The 15,198-nt window shown below is 41.9% G+C and overlaps 1 protein-coding gene across 1 annotated transcript in view; it reads right to left on the bottom strand.

Annotated features, from left to right (window-relative positions):
* Window positions 1–14,941, bottom strand: part of LOC141271531 (BPI fold-containing family B member 6-like) — a 102,138-nt gene extending 87,197 nt beyond the window's left edge. Inside the window, exons 1-2 of the mRNA XM_073681586.1 lie at window positions 14,814–14,941; window positions 1,090–1,194 (exon numbers count right to left, since the gene is read on the bottom strand). Coding sequence (XP_073537687.1) covers window positions 1,090–1,194; window positions 14,814–14,941 — 233 coding nt within the window. The remainder of the gene's footprint in view (window positions 1–1,089; window positions 1,195–14,813) is intronic.
* Window positions 14,942–15,198: the final 257 nt, after the last annotated feature.

Raw genomic sequence — 15,198 nt, 5'->3', positions numbered from 1 at the left:
TCTAAAATTTCCTGGTAGACGGCTGCGCTAACTTTGGTCTTGATAAAACACAGTGGACCTACACCAGCAGATGACATGGCTCCCCAAACCATTACTGATTGTGGAAACTTCACAATAGACCTCAAGCAGCTTGGATTGTCTGCCTCTCGACTCTTCCTCCAGACTCCCGGTTGCTTGTGCACCTTTTTCTACCACACTTTTTCCCTCCACTCAAGTTTTCATTAATATGCATGGATACAGCACTCTGTGAACAGCAGCCAGCTTCTTTAGCAATGACCTTTTGTGGCTTACCCTCCTTATGGAGTGTGTCAATGACTGCCTTCTGGACATCTGTCAAATCAGCAGTCTTCCCCATGATTGTGGAGCCTACTGAAACAGACTAAGTAACCTTTTAAAAGGCGTAGGAAGTAGTGTTGAGCGAGTATGTTCTATTAACCCTTTCGCCGAGTATGCTCGGGCCGAGCTCTGAGTATTTATAGCTGCTCGGTGATGTGTTTGAATCGCTCCCGTGTGCATGATTTGCGACAGTTTGACAGTTTTATTACATGTGAGGAATGTCTATTTCTTACACATTCCTCACATGTAATAAAGCTGTCAAACAGTTGCAAATCATACACGCGGGAGCGATTCAACCATATCACCGAGCAGCTGTAAATACTCGAAGCTTGGCCCGAGCATACTCGGACAGAACATACTCACTCAACCCTAGTAGGAAGCCTTTTCAGATGTTTTTTTTAATTATTCTAATTTACTGATATGATTTTTGTGTTTTCATTAGCTGTAAGCCATAATCATCAACATTTACAGAAATAAACACTTGACATAGATCGTTGTTTGTAATGACTCTATGTAATATGAGTTTCAGTTTTTGTATCGAAGAACTGAAATAAATTAACTTTTTGATGATATTCTAATTTTGTGAGAAGCACCTGTATATATATCTATACATCTCATTAAGGAGTTAGGCAGTACAGTATACGGCACACTATATAAGGAAGTACCAAAAGTAAGTGACACGTGGAGAATCTTTGAGCCTAAGGCTAATTTTGATTATAACTTCGCATGTGAATCATATTAAAGAAATTTTACCTTTTCCCGCTGATTTCTATATTGTTTGTTACAAACATCTGAATACCAGTGTCTGGTATTATGTTCATTGAAATCTTGGAGAATTCAATCTTATCCACCTTTACACTGTGAATAATTATAAATAGTTAGTCTCCAGATCGTAACCAGCTGTAACATATGAAAAAGCATTTAATGATAAAGATACAAATATAGTAAAGATCTCATTGAGATGATCTTTCAAGGTTCGGTTATGATCGGCGATATTCTCGATGATTCCCAAACAGTTCGTCGAACATATCCGAACCCCACTGAATTCAATGGGAGGCAAAACCAAATGCATAGGCAACACCTTAGGGGTGGGGGGAAGCTGCCAAAACAGCTCAAATTAGGGGCAGACACCAAGAATAGTGGCATCAATTGATCCACAGTAGAAATTTCATAATAGCACAGCAGTAGGCCATGCATGAGGTATCAGGGTCTGGACCAGAATTTAACTTCAAATTAAGATGACGTGGGTGAGGGATCGATGTAGGCCTGCTGTGCTGGGGCCCCTGATACCACATGCAACAGCTCAAGCAGCTTTTCTACTCTGCCACACTCAGGTGGCACAAATATCAGTTTTGTAAGCTACTATTGCTAGAAAAAATTAAGGATAGTAACACAGGTATTTGACTGAAAGTAAGCGCAAGCCTGCCGGTCGGAGCCCTACTGCTACAGGCAACAGACATGAAGGAGATCCAAATTGGAGTGCAAACATTTCAAAACATTAGGGGCAGACACCACTAAAGTGGCGTCAATTTCACCAGAGTACAAATTGTATAATGGGGCACTAACACCCCTTCCACTACAGGCAACCCATCAGATGGAGACCCAACTAGGAGTCTCCACATTTCAAAAAATTATTGATAACATAAGCAGCAGTTTCAACAGCAGGCACAGAAGCCATGACAAAGATGTCACAGACTGCAATAACGCAAGATAAATACAGCACACTACTAACTACACCATTGCCTAGTCTGTACAGTCTGCGATTGGGGTGCAAAAGTCCTTGGAGATCTACGACTTATTCTTCTTGATGAGAGTTAGGCTGGTCTACACTTTCAGGGGACAGCCGGATGTGCTTATCCGTCAGGATACCATCAGAAGCACTGAAGACACATTCTGAGAGAACGCTGACTGCCAGGCATGACAAAAACTCCAAGGCATGACAGGCGAGCTCAGGACACTTCCATTTTTGAAGGCCAAAATGTTAAAGGGTTCAAACCCTCCCTGATGGAGTGGCTATTGAGCTTGAGATACTCCTGCACCATCCTCTCTAGTTGTTCACTACGTGCCAGACTAGTACAACAGAGTCCTATGGATGTGCCATTTCTGGGGCGGCTGACGGCTGGTGTTTCTAGCCTGGGAGGGGGCCAATATTCATGGCACCCTTCCTGGGCTATTAATATCAGCCCCCAGCTGTCTGCCTAGCCTTTGCTAGCTATTAAAATAGGGGGGACCCCACGTCATTTTTTTGGGGTCCCCCATTTTAATAGCTAGTAAAGGCTAGGTATTCAGCTGGGGGCTGATATTAGTAGCCTGGGAAGCTCCGTGGGTATTACCTCCTTCACAGGCTTCAAACATCTGCCCCAGCCATCTGCTTAACCTCCGCTAGAGACTAAAATTAAGGGGAACCCCACGCCAATTTTTTTTTTTTATAAATCCTCTATTTTAACACTAAATGTCAAGTACAGTAATCAACACTATCACAGTACTTCTTATATATGTGACTGACATGTTTCTATCTATCTAATCTATGTGTGATGCTCTTTGCTTTCTGTTATAAATTGTCGGGTACCGATGCTGAATTGCCGGCCGGCTTTTTTAAAGAGACGGTGCATGAAAACACTATTATTTTTTTTAATAAATCCTTTAACACTAAATGACAAGTACAGTAAGCAACACTGTCACTGTACTTCTTATATATGTGACTGACATGTTTCTATCTATCTAATCTATGTGTGATGCTCTATTCTTTCTTGTCTAAATTGTCGGGTACCGGTGTATGCCGCTGCTGAATTGCCGGCCGGCTTTTTTAAAGAGAGTGTCTTCTGAACAGTTTGTCAGCTTTTGGACACCTTTGAAGGTGTTTTCTATGTGTTTATATGTGTTTTTGTTTGCCTGCCATTGGTTTTAACGGTGTTCGACGGTGTTCTAAGGTGTTCGACGAACAGTTCCACGAACATCCCGGTGTTCGACAAACCGAACCCGAACACTACGGGGGTGGCTCAACACTAACTGTGAGTGAGGTGCAGTCAGAGATATTATGGTGGAGTGAGAAAGCTGTGGTGTGCTCAGTAAAACAAAACCAGCAGGTATGCCCATTTCCGTAACAGATGACAGGCTCTCATGCACACCAACTATAGCATGTAAACAAGTTTAGGTTCTGTGGCCGGAGACCTGTGTGAGAACATTTTCCATGGTGACTGAGGAGGAAGAAGCAGTAGATTCGGTTGATGGGGTGGCCGGTGGTTGGTGATGGCCCGCTAGTCTGCATTTTAGCACAGTGAAATTCTCAAACTAATGCATGTTAATTTCGCATGTGCTGGTTCATGCATGTAGTAGTCAAATTATTGCAATTTTTGCCTCTACTGAGTAGTTTTTTTTACAAACTTGGCAGATAACGTGAGTTGGCTTATCCTTTCCAATCTCAAAAAAGGCCCAGGCTAGGCAACCTTTGCTGCCCCAGCGAACTGCAGACTGGCGACTGCTGCTGACCACAGCCACAGTTGTGGCTGAGCATGCAGTGCTTGTCGTGGTTGTATCATTCCGTGTCTGTGCAGGAGGCCGCAACGTAACCTCCTTGTCTTCCTTCTCCTCCACCTCCTCTGCTGAGCTACTCAGTTGCGTGCCTCTGGGTTCACACCAAGTGAGATCTACAACCTCATCGTCATCCTCTCTGTTCTTTTACTCCTCGCCCTGAGCATCATCCTCCTCCTCTTCCTGCCCTGACAGCACAGTACAGTCCGCATGCGCCTCAGGTATTTGAGTCTCATCAGAATCACCTCCATCCCCGGGGGTTAAGGTCTAGTAATGAGGGTCTGGATTCTGCTCGGACCCTACTTCGTCTAGCCCTAGATTCAACAGAAAACTATTTTGGGCATCGGTGCAGATGCTTTCCTCTTCTTGAGTCTGTGAATCTTTTGAGCAGACCTCTGATGCCCATGGAATAGAATGTGTGAACATCTCTGCAGACTCGTCCCTCTGACTCGTCCAGTCAGTTGGGCGGTTGGACAGTAGGGACATGGGAGGAAACAAGGGTAATTGGGATGCCACCTCTGAGGACTATACTGTGTGTGAGATTGAGATGGAGGAAGAGAGGCCACTTGATGCAACGCTAGCCATCCACTGGAGCACATGCTCTTTCTGGCCCTCATCTACAAGGCGTACCGCTGTGTGGCTGCCAAAGAAAGGGAGTAGAATAGCCCATCCAGTAACAGAAGTTGTCAGTTGTCTTTGCGGTGTTTGTTCAGTAGAGCTTTCACTAACATTACCACCTACCCAATGTACACCTTGAACACCAAGCCTATTGCCCCTTCCACAACAACCTTGCTTTTTCCCCACCTATGTTGGATGTACTCTTTCCTTCTTTTAACCAGCTGTTTCACAAACCTAGGCCCAGACCTGTCAGTCACCTGTCAGTAAATTACCAATCAATATTTATTTGCTGAGAGAGTGTGTCTGAAGGACATTATTAGCACCACAAATGTAGATTCAGACAAGTAGACTCCTGGCTGAAACAAAACTTGTTGCAAAAAATATTTATATGCAGGAATGTGGCCTGCTTTTAGGACCATACTATCAGCCCAAACATTTTAGATTCTGTAATGTTTACTCCTGGGTGGAGCACAAAAGAATTAAAAGCTGAAATGTGGCATACTTTCTGTAGCACGCTATTAGCACAAAGAATTTAGATTCAGAAATATGAACTCCTGGCTGAAGAAAAAATTAGTAGAACTAAATATTTATATAATGAAATGTGGCCTACTTTCTGTAGCACGCTATTAGCACAAAAATAATTTAGATTCAGAAATGTGGACTCTTGGCTGAAACAAAACTAGTAGCACAAAATATTTATATTCAGGAATGTGGTCTGCTTTCTGTAGCATGCTAGTAGCACAAACAATTTAGATTCAGAAATGTGGACTACTGGATGGAGCACAATATTAGCACAAAGCAATTAAAAGATGAAATATGGCATGCTTTCAGGATCACGCTATTAGCACAAACAATTTAGATTCTGAAATGTGGACTCCTGGCTGAAGCAAAACTTGTAGCACAAAAGACTTATATGCAGGAATGTGGCCTGCTTTCTGTAGCACGCTATTAGCACAAAACAAGGGCAGCACTGTGGCTTAGTGGTTAGCACTGCAGCCTTGCAGCACTGGGGTCCTGGGTTCAAATCCCACCAAGAACAACATCTGCAAGGAGTTTGTATGTTCTCCCTGTGTTTGCGTGGGTTCTCCTGTTTCCTCCCACACTCCAAAGACATACTGATAGGGAATTTAGATTGTGAGCCCCGATGGTGACAGCGATGATAATATATGTAAAGGGCTGCGAAATATGGTAGCACTATATAAAAATAAAGATTATTATTATTAAGAATTTAGATTTTCAAATGTGGACTCCTGGCTGAAACAAAACTAGTAGTACAAAAATGTATATGCAAGAATGTGGCCTGTTTTCTTAAGCAGAGAATTTAGATTTTTAAATGTGGACTCCTGCCTGGCCAAAAATATTACCAGCACAAAATATTTCTATGCACAAATGTGGCCTTATTTCAGGACCACAAGGCACAAAAGAATTTAGATCCTGACACGTGGATTATTGGCTGCAGCAAAAATATAATCACAAAATATTTATATGCAGGAATGTGGCCTACTTTCTGTAGCACGCTAGTAGCACATGTTACAACCCTCCTGTGTGTTTTTTCCATCTTGTGTTTTGCGGTCACGTGACCATCTGCCTTTATATTACAGCTCCGCCCTTTTGGCTTTGCTGGACTTCAGTGTTGTTTGACTGTTTTGCTATCCAGGTGCTTTGGTGCCTATCTCTGTCAGTTCGCTTGGTCCTTCTGGGACCTCTAGTACCTATTTGTCAGTTTGCCTTTTTGTGTTCTGCAACAACTTTCTCTGTTCAGGAGGTATCCCATTTTTGTTCAAGTCTTTTAGCGACTCATTCCTTTATTCTATAGGTCTTTGTTCGGACTAGCCGAAGACTAAGGTGGGTCCATTCGCAAGGAACAGGCAGCCCGCTACATCGTAGGGATTCAGCTTAGTCTTACTGTAGGGACAGCTTTCCCCTTTCTTTCCTTAGTACATGTTGCAGATCATAACAGCACAGAGAATTTAGATTTTGAAATGTGGACTATTAGATGGAGCACAATATTACCACAAAAGAATTGGAAGCTGAAATGTGGCCTACTTTCTGTAACACGCTATTAGCACAAAGAATTTAGATTCAGACATGTGGACTTCTTGCTGAAGAAAAGCTAGTAGCACAAAATATTTATATACTGAAATGTGGCCTGCTTTCAGTACCACGCTATTAGCCCAAACAATTTAGATTTTGAAATGTGGACTCCTGGATAGAGAACAATATTACCTCAAAAGAATTGAAAGCTGAAATGTGGCCTACTTTCTGTAGCACGCTACTAGCACTAAGAATTTAGATTTTGAAATGTGGATTCCTGGTTGAAGCAAACTATGAGCACAAAAGATTTATATGCAGAAATGTGGCCTGCTTTCAGGAGCACGCTATTGGCACAAATAATTTAGATTTTGAAATGTGGACTCCAGGATGGAGCACAATATAGTAACATAGTAACATAGTTTGTAAAGCCGAATAAAGACTTGCGTCCATCAAGTTCGACCTGTTAGTTCTGTAATTGCTAAAGTTGATCCAGAGGAGGGCAAAAACCCCAAATTATTTAGCCAATCTTCACCTGAGGAAAAATTCCCTCCCGACTCTGAAACCAGCAGTCAGAATAAATCCCTGTATCAACCTACTATTTTATTTTATTTTTAAGTATACGCTGAAATCTGCCTGGTATCTAGAAATGCATCCAGTCCCCGCTTGAACTGGTGTAGTGAATCCGACATTACCGTCTCCTCACTCAGTGAATTCCATATTTTCACTGCTCTTACCGTAAAGAACCCCTTCCTATGCTGGTGCTGAAACCTTTTCTTTTCCAGTCTTAGTGAATGCCCTCTTGTTACCGTAATATCCCTCCTTTTGAACAAATCCCTGGCAAGATCTCTATACTGTCCCCTAACATATTTGTACACATTTATTATGTCCCCCCTCAACCTTCTCTTTTCCAGGCTGAATAGTCCTAGTTTTGACAACCTCTCTGGGTATTGCAGTCCCTCCATTCCCTTTATTAATTTTGTTGCCCTCCTTTGTACCTTTTCAAGCTCATTTATATCCTTTCTATATATTGGGGCCCATAACTGAGCACAGTATTCCAAGTGTGGTCTGACCAGTGCTTTGTACAGTGGAAGAACAATGTTCTCCTCCTTTGCAGCTATACCTCTTCTGATACATCCCATTACCCTGTTTGCCCTTACAGCAGCGGCCTGACTTTGTGCACTCCAATTTAGTTTGCTATCAATCAAGATGCCCAAGTCCTTCTCCATCCCTGAATTCCCCAATGATTTCCCATTCAGTGAGTACTGGTGACTTCCATTTTTCCTTCCCATATGTATGACCTTACATTTCTCCTCATTAAACCTCATTTGCCATTTAATGCTCCACCTACCCAGCTTATCCAAATCCCTCTGTAGGTCTGCACTGTCCTCTTTTGTATTAATTGTTTTACATAACTTTGTGTCATCTGCAAATATTGATATTTTACTATTTATCCTATTGACTATGTCGTTAATAAAGATATTAAATAACATTGGGCCTAGTACAGACCCCTGTGGTACCCCACTAGTGACGCTTACCCAATCTGAGTATATTCCATTTATAACTACCCTCTGCCTTCTATCCTTTAGCCAGTTAGCTACCCACTTGCAGACATTTTCCCCCAGCCCCATCATTCTCATTTTGTATACTAACCTATTATGTGGCACGCTATCGAACGCTTTTGAGAAGTCGAGATACACGACATCCACTGGTTCCCCCTGATCTACTCGAGAGCTAACCTCCTCGTAGAAGTCAATCAGGTTTGTTTGGCAGGAGCGATTCCTCATGAATCCATGTTGGTTCGGGATTAAAAGATTATTAGCATCAAGATACTCCGTAATTGCCTCTTTAATGAAGCTTTCAAAAATTTAGCCCACAACGGACGTCAGACTCACCGGTCAATAGTTTCCGGCGTCACTTTTTGCTCCCTTTTTGAATATTGGCACTACATTCGCCTGTCGCCAATCAAGTGGTACAGACCCAGTCTCAACAGAGTCCTTAAATATAAGATATAACGGTCTGTCTATCACATTACTTAGTTCTCTTAGTACCCGTGGGTGTATGCCATCAGGTCCTGGTGATTTGTTTATTTTAATGTTACTGAGGCGTTTCTGTACCTCAGCTTGGGTTAGATTTGTCATACTTAGTGGAGGATTAAGCTTGTCACTTCTCATTTCTCCTGTTAGTTCTATTTCCTTTGTGAAAGTTGTCGAAAAAAAATTATTTAATAGATTAGCTTTATCCTCATCTTTCTCTATAATTTTGCCTTCCTCACTTTTTATCGGTCCAATATTATCCGATTTAATCCTTTTCCTATTTATATACAGTACAGACCAAAAGTTTGGACACACCTTCTCATTTAAAGATTTTTCTGTATTTTCATGACTATGAAAATTGTACATTCACACTGAAGGCTTCAAAACTATGAATTAACACATGTGGAATTATATACTTAACAAAAAAGTGTGAAACAACTGAAAATATGTCTTATATTCTAGGTTCTTCAAAGTAGCCACCTTTTGCTTTGATGACTGCTTTGCACATTCTTGGCATTCTCTTGATGAGCTTCAAGAGGTAGTCACCGGAAATGGTTTTCACTTCACAGGTGTGCCTTGTCAGGTTTAATAAGTGGGATTTCTTGCCCTATAAATGGGGTTGGGACCATCAGTTGTGTTGTGCAGAAGTCAGGTTGATACACAGCTGATAGTCCTACTGAATAGACTGTTAGAATTTGCATTATGGCAAGAATAAAGCAGCTAAGTAAAGAAAAACGAGTGGCCATCATTACTTTAAAAAATGAAGATCAGTCAGTGCGAAAAATTGGGAAAACTTTGAAAGTGTCCCCAAGTGCAGTTGCAAAAACCATCAAGCACTACAAAGAAACTGGCTCACATGAGGACCTCCCCAGGAAAGGAAGACCAAGAGTCACCTCTGCTTCTGAGGATAAGTTTATCCGAGTCACCAGCCTCAGAAATCACAGGTTAACAGCAGCTCAGATTAAAGACCAGGTCAATGCCACACAGAGTTCTAGCTGCAAACACATCTCTACAACAACTGTTAAGGGGAGACTTTGTGCAGCAGGAATTCATGGTAAAATAGCAGCTAGGAAACCACTGCTAAGGACAGGCAGCAAGCAGAAGAGACTTGTTTGGGCTAAAGAACACAAGGAATGGACATTAGACCAGTGGAAATCTGTGCTTTGGTCTGATGAGAACAAATTTGAGATCTTTGGTTCCAACCACCGTGTCTTTGTGCGACGCAGAAAAGGTGAACGGATGGACTCTACATGCCTGGTTCCCACCGTGAAGCATGGAGAAGGAGGTGTGATGGTGTGGGGGTGCTTTGCTGGTGACACTGTTGGGGATTTATTCAAAATTGAAGGCATACTGAACCAGCATGGCTACCACAGCATCTTGCAGCGGCATGCTATTCCATCCGGTTTGCGTTTAGTTGGACCATCATTTATTTTTCAACAGGACAATGACCCCAAACACACCTCCAGGCTGTGTAAGGGCTATTTGACCAAGAAGAAGAGTGATGGGGTGCTACGGCAGATGACCTGGCCTCCACAGTCACCAGACCTCAACCCAATCGAGATGGATTGGGGTGAGCTTGACCACAGAGTGAAGGCAAAAGGGCCAACAAGTGCTAAGCATCTCTGGGAACTCCTTCAAGATTGTTGGAAGACCATTTCCGATGACTACCTCTTGAAGCTCATCAAGAGAATGCCAAGAGTGTGCAAAGCAGTCATCAAAGCAAAAGGTGGCTACTTTGAAGAACCTAGAATATAAGACATATTTCAGTTGTTTCACACTTTTTTGTTAAGTATATAATTTCACATGTGTTATTTCATAGTTTTGATGCCTTCAATGTGAATATACAATTTTCATAGTCATGAAAATACAGAAAAATCTTTAAATGAGAAGGTGTGTCCAAACTTTTGGTCTGTACTGTACGTAAAGAACAGTTTGGGATTTGATCTACTTTCCCTAGCAATACGTTTCTCTGTTTCCTCCTTCGCTATTTTTATTTGATTTTTACAGGTTCTCGTTTTTTCCTTGTAACACATTAGTGCCTCCTTACTGTTTTCCTGTTTTAATCTCTTGAATGCCTCTTTTTTGCTATTTAACGCCCCTTTTACGTTCTTGTTCAACCATATTGGTTTCCTCTTATTTCTGGCCCTTTTATTCCCATACGGTATATACCTCTAGCACTGAGTATTCAGAATTCTTTTGAAGGTTTCCCATTTACTATTCGTATTCCATTGATTAAGTACTTTGTGCCAGTCAATAAGTTGAAGGTTTTCTATCAGCTGATCAAACTTCGCCCTCCTAAAGTTTAATGTTTTTGTTGTTCCCTTATTGATAACCCTACTGAAGGGCATTTTGAAGTCGATAATATTATGATCGCTATTACCTAGGTGCCCCCCTATCTGTACCTCAGTTATTCTGTCAGGCCTATTAGTCTAATATTAAGTCCAACACGGCCTTCCCTCTCGTTGGTTCCTGCACTAGTTGGGAGAGATAATTATCCTTAATATTTGTCAAGAACCTTTTTCCTTTCTGAGATCTACAGGTTTCTGTTTCCCAGTCAATATCCGGGTAGTTGAAATCCCCCATTACAATCACTTCATTATGTTTTGCTACTTTGTCTATTTGTCCTAATAGCAGATTCTCATTCTCCTCTGTTATATTTGGTGGCTTATAGCAGACCCCCAGTAATATTTTATTATTATTTTTTGCCCCCTCTATCTCTACCCACATGGACTCGACCCCCTCTTCTCCCTCTCCTATATCTTCCCTTAGTCTGGGTTTTAGACATGACTTTACATATAAGCAGACTCCTCCGCCTTTCCCCTGTTTCCGGTCCCTTCTAAATAAACTATATTCTAATAAATTTACCGCCCAGTCGTAGCTATCGTCTAACCAAGTCTCTGTTATACCTACGATGTCATACCTCTCCTCCGATATAAGCGCCCGCAGCTCATCCGCCTTATTGGTCAGGCTTCTTGCGTTGGTCAGCATGCAAGATAAAACTTTGGGGTTATTTAGCATCCTATTCTTCTCTAACGATCTAACTGTACTATCCCCACCCCCCTCTCCACCCTCATTATATTCACTTCTCCCCTTCCCCCTTGCTTGCCTCACATCCCACCTATTTCCTTGGTTTCCCCCCCCCGTCTCTAGTTTAAAAACTCTTCCAACCTATTAGCCATCTTCTTCCCCAGCACCGCTGCACCCTCCCCATTGAGGTGCAGCCCGTCCCTACGGTAGAGACTGTAGCCGACCGCAAAGTCGGCCCAGTTCTCCATGAACCCAAACCCTTCTGCCTTGCACCAACTTTTTAGCCACTTATTCACCTCCCTAACTTCTCCTGTGTGGCTCGCGGGATTGGTAGTATTTCTGAGAAAACTACCTTGGAGGTCCTTGCCCTAAGCTTCCTACCTAGGTCCCTGAAATCATTTTTAAGGACCCTCCATCTACCACTCACTTTGTCATTGGTGCCGATGTGGACCATGACCGCTGGGTCTTCGCCAGCCCCACCCAGTAACCTGTCAACCCGATCCGCGATGTGCCGGACTCGAGGGCCAGGGAGGCAGCACACCGTTCGGCGATCCCGGTCTTTGTGACAGATTGCCCTGTCTGTCCCCCTAATAATAGAGTCAATATTGCCACAAACAATTAAAAGCTGAAATATGGCCAGCTTCCAGGACCATGCTAGTCACCCAATTTAGATTCAGAAATGTGGACTCCAGGATGGAGCACAATATTAGCACAAAACAATTAAAGACTGAAATGTGACATGCTTTCAGGACTATGCTATTAGCACAAACAATTCAGATTTTGAAAATGCAGACTCATTGCTGAAGCAAAACTAGTAGCACAAAAGATTTATATGCAGGAATGTGGCCTGCTTTTTGTAGCACGCTATTAGCAGAAAGAATTTAGTTTTTCAAATGTGGACTCCTGCCTGGCCAAAAAATATTACCAGCACAAAATATTTCTATGCACAAATATGGCCTTGTTTCAGCACCAAGCTAGTAGCACAAAGAATTTAGATTTTGAAATGTGGACTCCTGGCTGCAGCAAAAATATGAGCACAAAATAATTATTTGCTAAAATGTGGCCTGGTTTTTCTTGACCACACAATTAGCATTAAGGATTGATCTGCTGGATGATTGATTTCACTGCCACACAGGATCCTATCTATTTTAACTAGCTTACTGAAGATCAACCACCTAGCTAACCTTCTCGCTATCCAGTAGCTGCAGCAGGAGCAGCCTCTCTGCTCTGTTACACTGACAAAATGCCACCAAAACAACATGTCTGCTCTTTATATGGAGAGAGACATATGACTTCAGCAACCAATGACACAAGCCCTTGTGTCTGGCCTTTGTGGATGGTTTCTGCGCCCTGATTGGCTTCCGGAATTTCCACACATTAAAGAAAAAAAAAATAAGAATAACAGTCCGTCACTCCTCTGACCTCTCCCCACATCAAACATGCCCCTCTGCTCATCATACTATCCTAGCCAATGTCCTAAAAAAGCATTAGTGGATCAAATGATCATTTACCGCACTTTGGCTGAACTTTGCCAATCTGGAGTAAAAAACGCTCGGAGGTGCGAACACGAATTTGAAAGTGCAGTGTTCGTGCCGAATTTGAGAATGATGAACGTTTTCTGAACAAGTTCGCTCATCTCTAGAAATGACCTCCCTAAATATCATGACATCCTCTTAGAACAGAGGTGAGAAATATTCAGCCATTTTTTCTGGGCCCCCAGGCAGATTCTCATTGAACACAGTGCTTGGACTGCCCGACCCGTTTTGCCGGCCGACCCTTTAACTCTTCCGTGAACCGTGAGTGTGCACAGACAACATTCACTGCAATGCACGCATTGAATGATTACATCTTGACATTGGACGTTCTTTGTGGGGGGAGTTAGCACCCTGTTCTCTTGCCCCGACGATTATGGAAGCAATCTTAGTGTCTCCGATGTAATGAATATAGCAGCGTATGAATCCTTTGTGATGTATGTACACCAGTCCAGTCTCTCCTATGTAATAGGGACTGCTGTACATAAAGCACATAGGAGACACAGGGACGGATATATATAAGTGTCTCCTATGTGATCTAGACATACCAGTCACAGCGTCGCCCATTTGATGTATACACAAAAGCTCCAGTGTCTCCTATGTGATGTATATATACCAGCTCCAGTATCTCCTTTGTACTTTTATACAATGCCTTGAAAAATTAATCATACCCCTTGAATGATCACGTCCTGATGTTGGACGTTCTTTGTGTGAGGAGTTAGCACCCTGGGTTCTTGTCCTGACAATGATGAAAGCAGTCTTGGTATCTCTTATGTAATGAATATAACACCTATGAATCCTTTGTGATGTATATACACCAGCCCCAGTACCTCCTTTGTGATTTATACAATGCGTTGAAATATTAATCATACCCCTTGAACTTTTTCACATTATTTAATGTTACATCCAAAAACTTAAATGTATTTTATTGTGATTTTATATGATATATCAACACAAAGTAGTAAGTATTTGTAAAGTGTAAAGAAAATGATACATGTTTTTTCTAATTGTTAAAGGAAAATAAATCTGAAAATTGTGACGTGCATTTGTTTGCAGCCCCTTATAGTCTGATACCCCTAAATAAAATCCTGAGTGACCAATTGCCTCCAGAAGTCACATAATGAGTAAATTGAGTCCACCTGCGTGTAATTTATTCTCAGTATAACTACAGCTGTTCTGTGAAGGCCTCAGAGGTTTGTTTTAGAACATTAGGGACCAAACAGCATCATGAAAACCAAGGAACAAACCAGACAGGTCAGGGATAAAGTAGTGATGAAGAGTAAGGCACTATAATATGGCAGTCAGGTTTTGCTGGAGTGAGATCATCCCTGTACAAGTAATTTGTGTAAGTTTTTTTGCTGCCATGTTGGCAATGATGTTGTCTATTTAAGTATTTGCACTGATAGCCATACTGTGATCTGCACTTGTGTGAAAAGGTTCTTTTGAATGCTGCCATTTCCTGTCCTGCATCAGGGGCAAGGCATACTTGGAGTTAACTGCTGGCATATGGGAATTGTGCATAAGTGTGGTATGGTTGTAGTAAGTGGCTTAAAAGTTATTGTGGTTGTGTTCATAGGGCACAAGTGATGGGGGGGAATAATAATACTAATAATACAATACCAATAGCTGTTATCCAGGCTTAGTTACTACTTTTAGATACATAAGATTAGCTTCAATTTCACAAACTTTAATATTTACTTACTTTGTTATACCTTTCACTGGGCTTTTACCCTTTTTACCCAGGGCTTTCTTAGTTTCTGGTGATTCTGTAATTTTCTTTAATGTGCTTTCATCTGTTAGAATATCTGTCACAGCTGTAAGAGTGAACATTTCCTAATATTATATATACAAGTCATACATGGTTCAGCCATAAACAGCAGAAATGAATATTGTCTCACAGGATGGGAACATTTAGGATCTCAAATACCAAATAGGTTATACACTGGGGAGAGAAGATGATTAGCTTCCAAACGCAACTACTCCACCTTTCATTTGATCCAGTTTGGACAAATCTCCTCCAAAGTAGCAATAGGTCATCTGTTAGGCGTCGGTCTGTGGCTGGATTTGAAATGGGTCCAGGACCTTCT

This window comes from Phyllobates terribilis, unplaced genomic scaffold (assembly GCF_046119375.1).
Source record: "Phyllobates terribilis strain yellow unplaced genomic scaffold, ASM4611937v1 Scaffold_5__5_contigs__length_657084704, whole genome shotgun sequence".
Classification (NCBI taxonomy): Eukaryota; Metazoa; Chordata; class Amphibia; order Anura; family Dendrobatidae; genus Phyllobates; species Phyllobates terribilis.
Note: the sequence above shows the minus strand (reverse complement) of the source record. Positions and strands in the feature narration are given on the sequence as shown.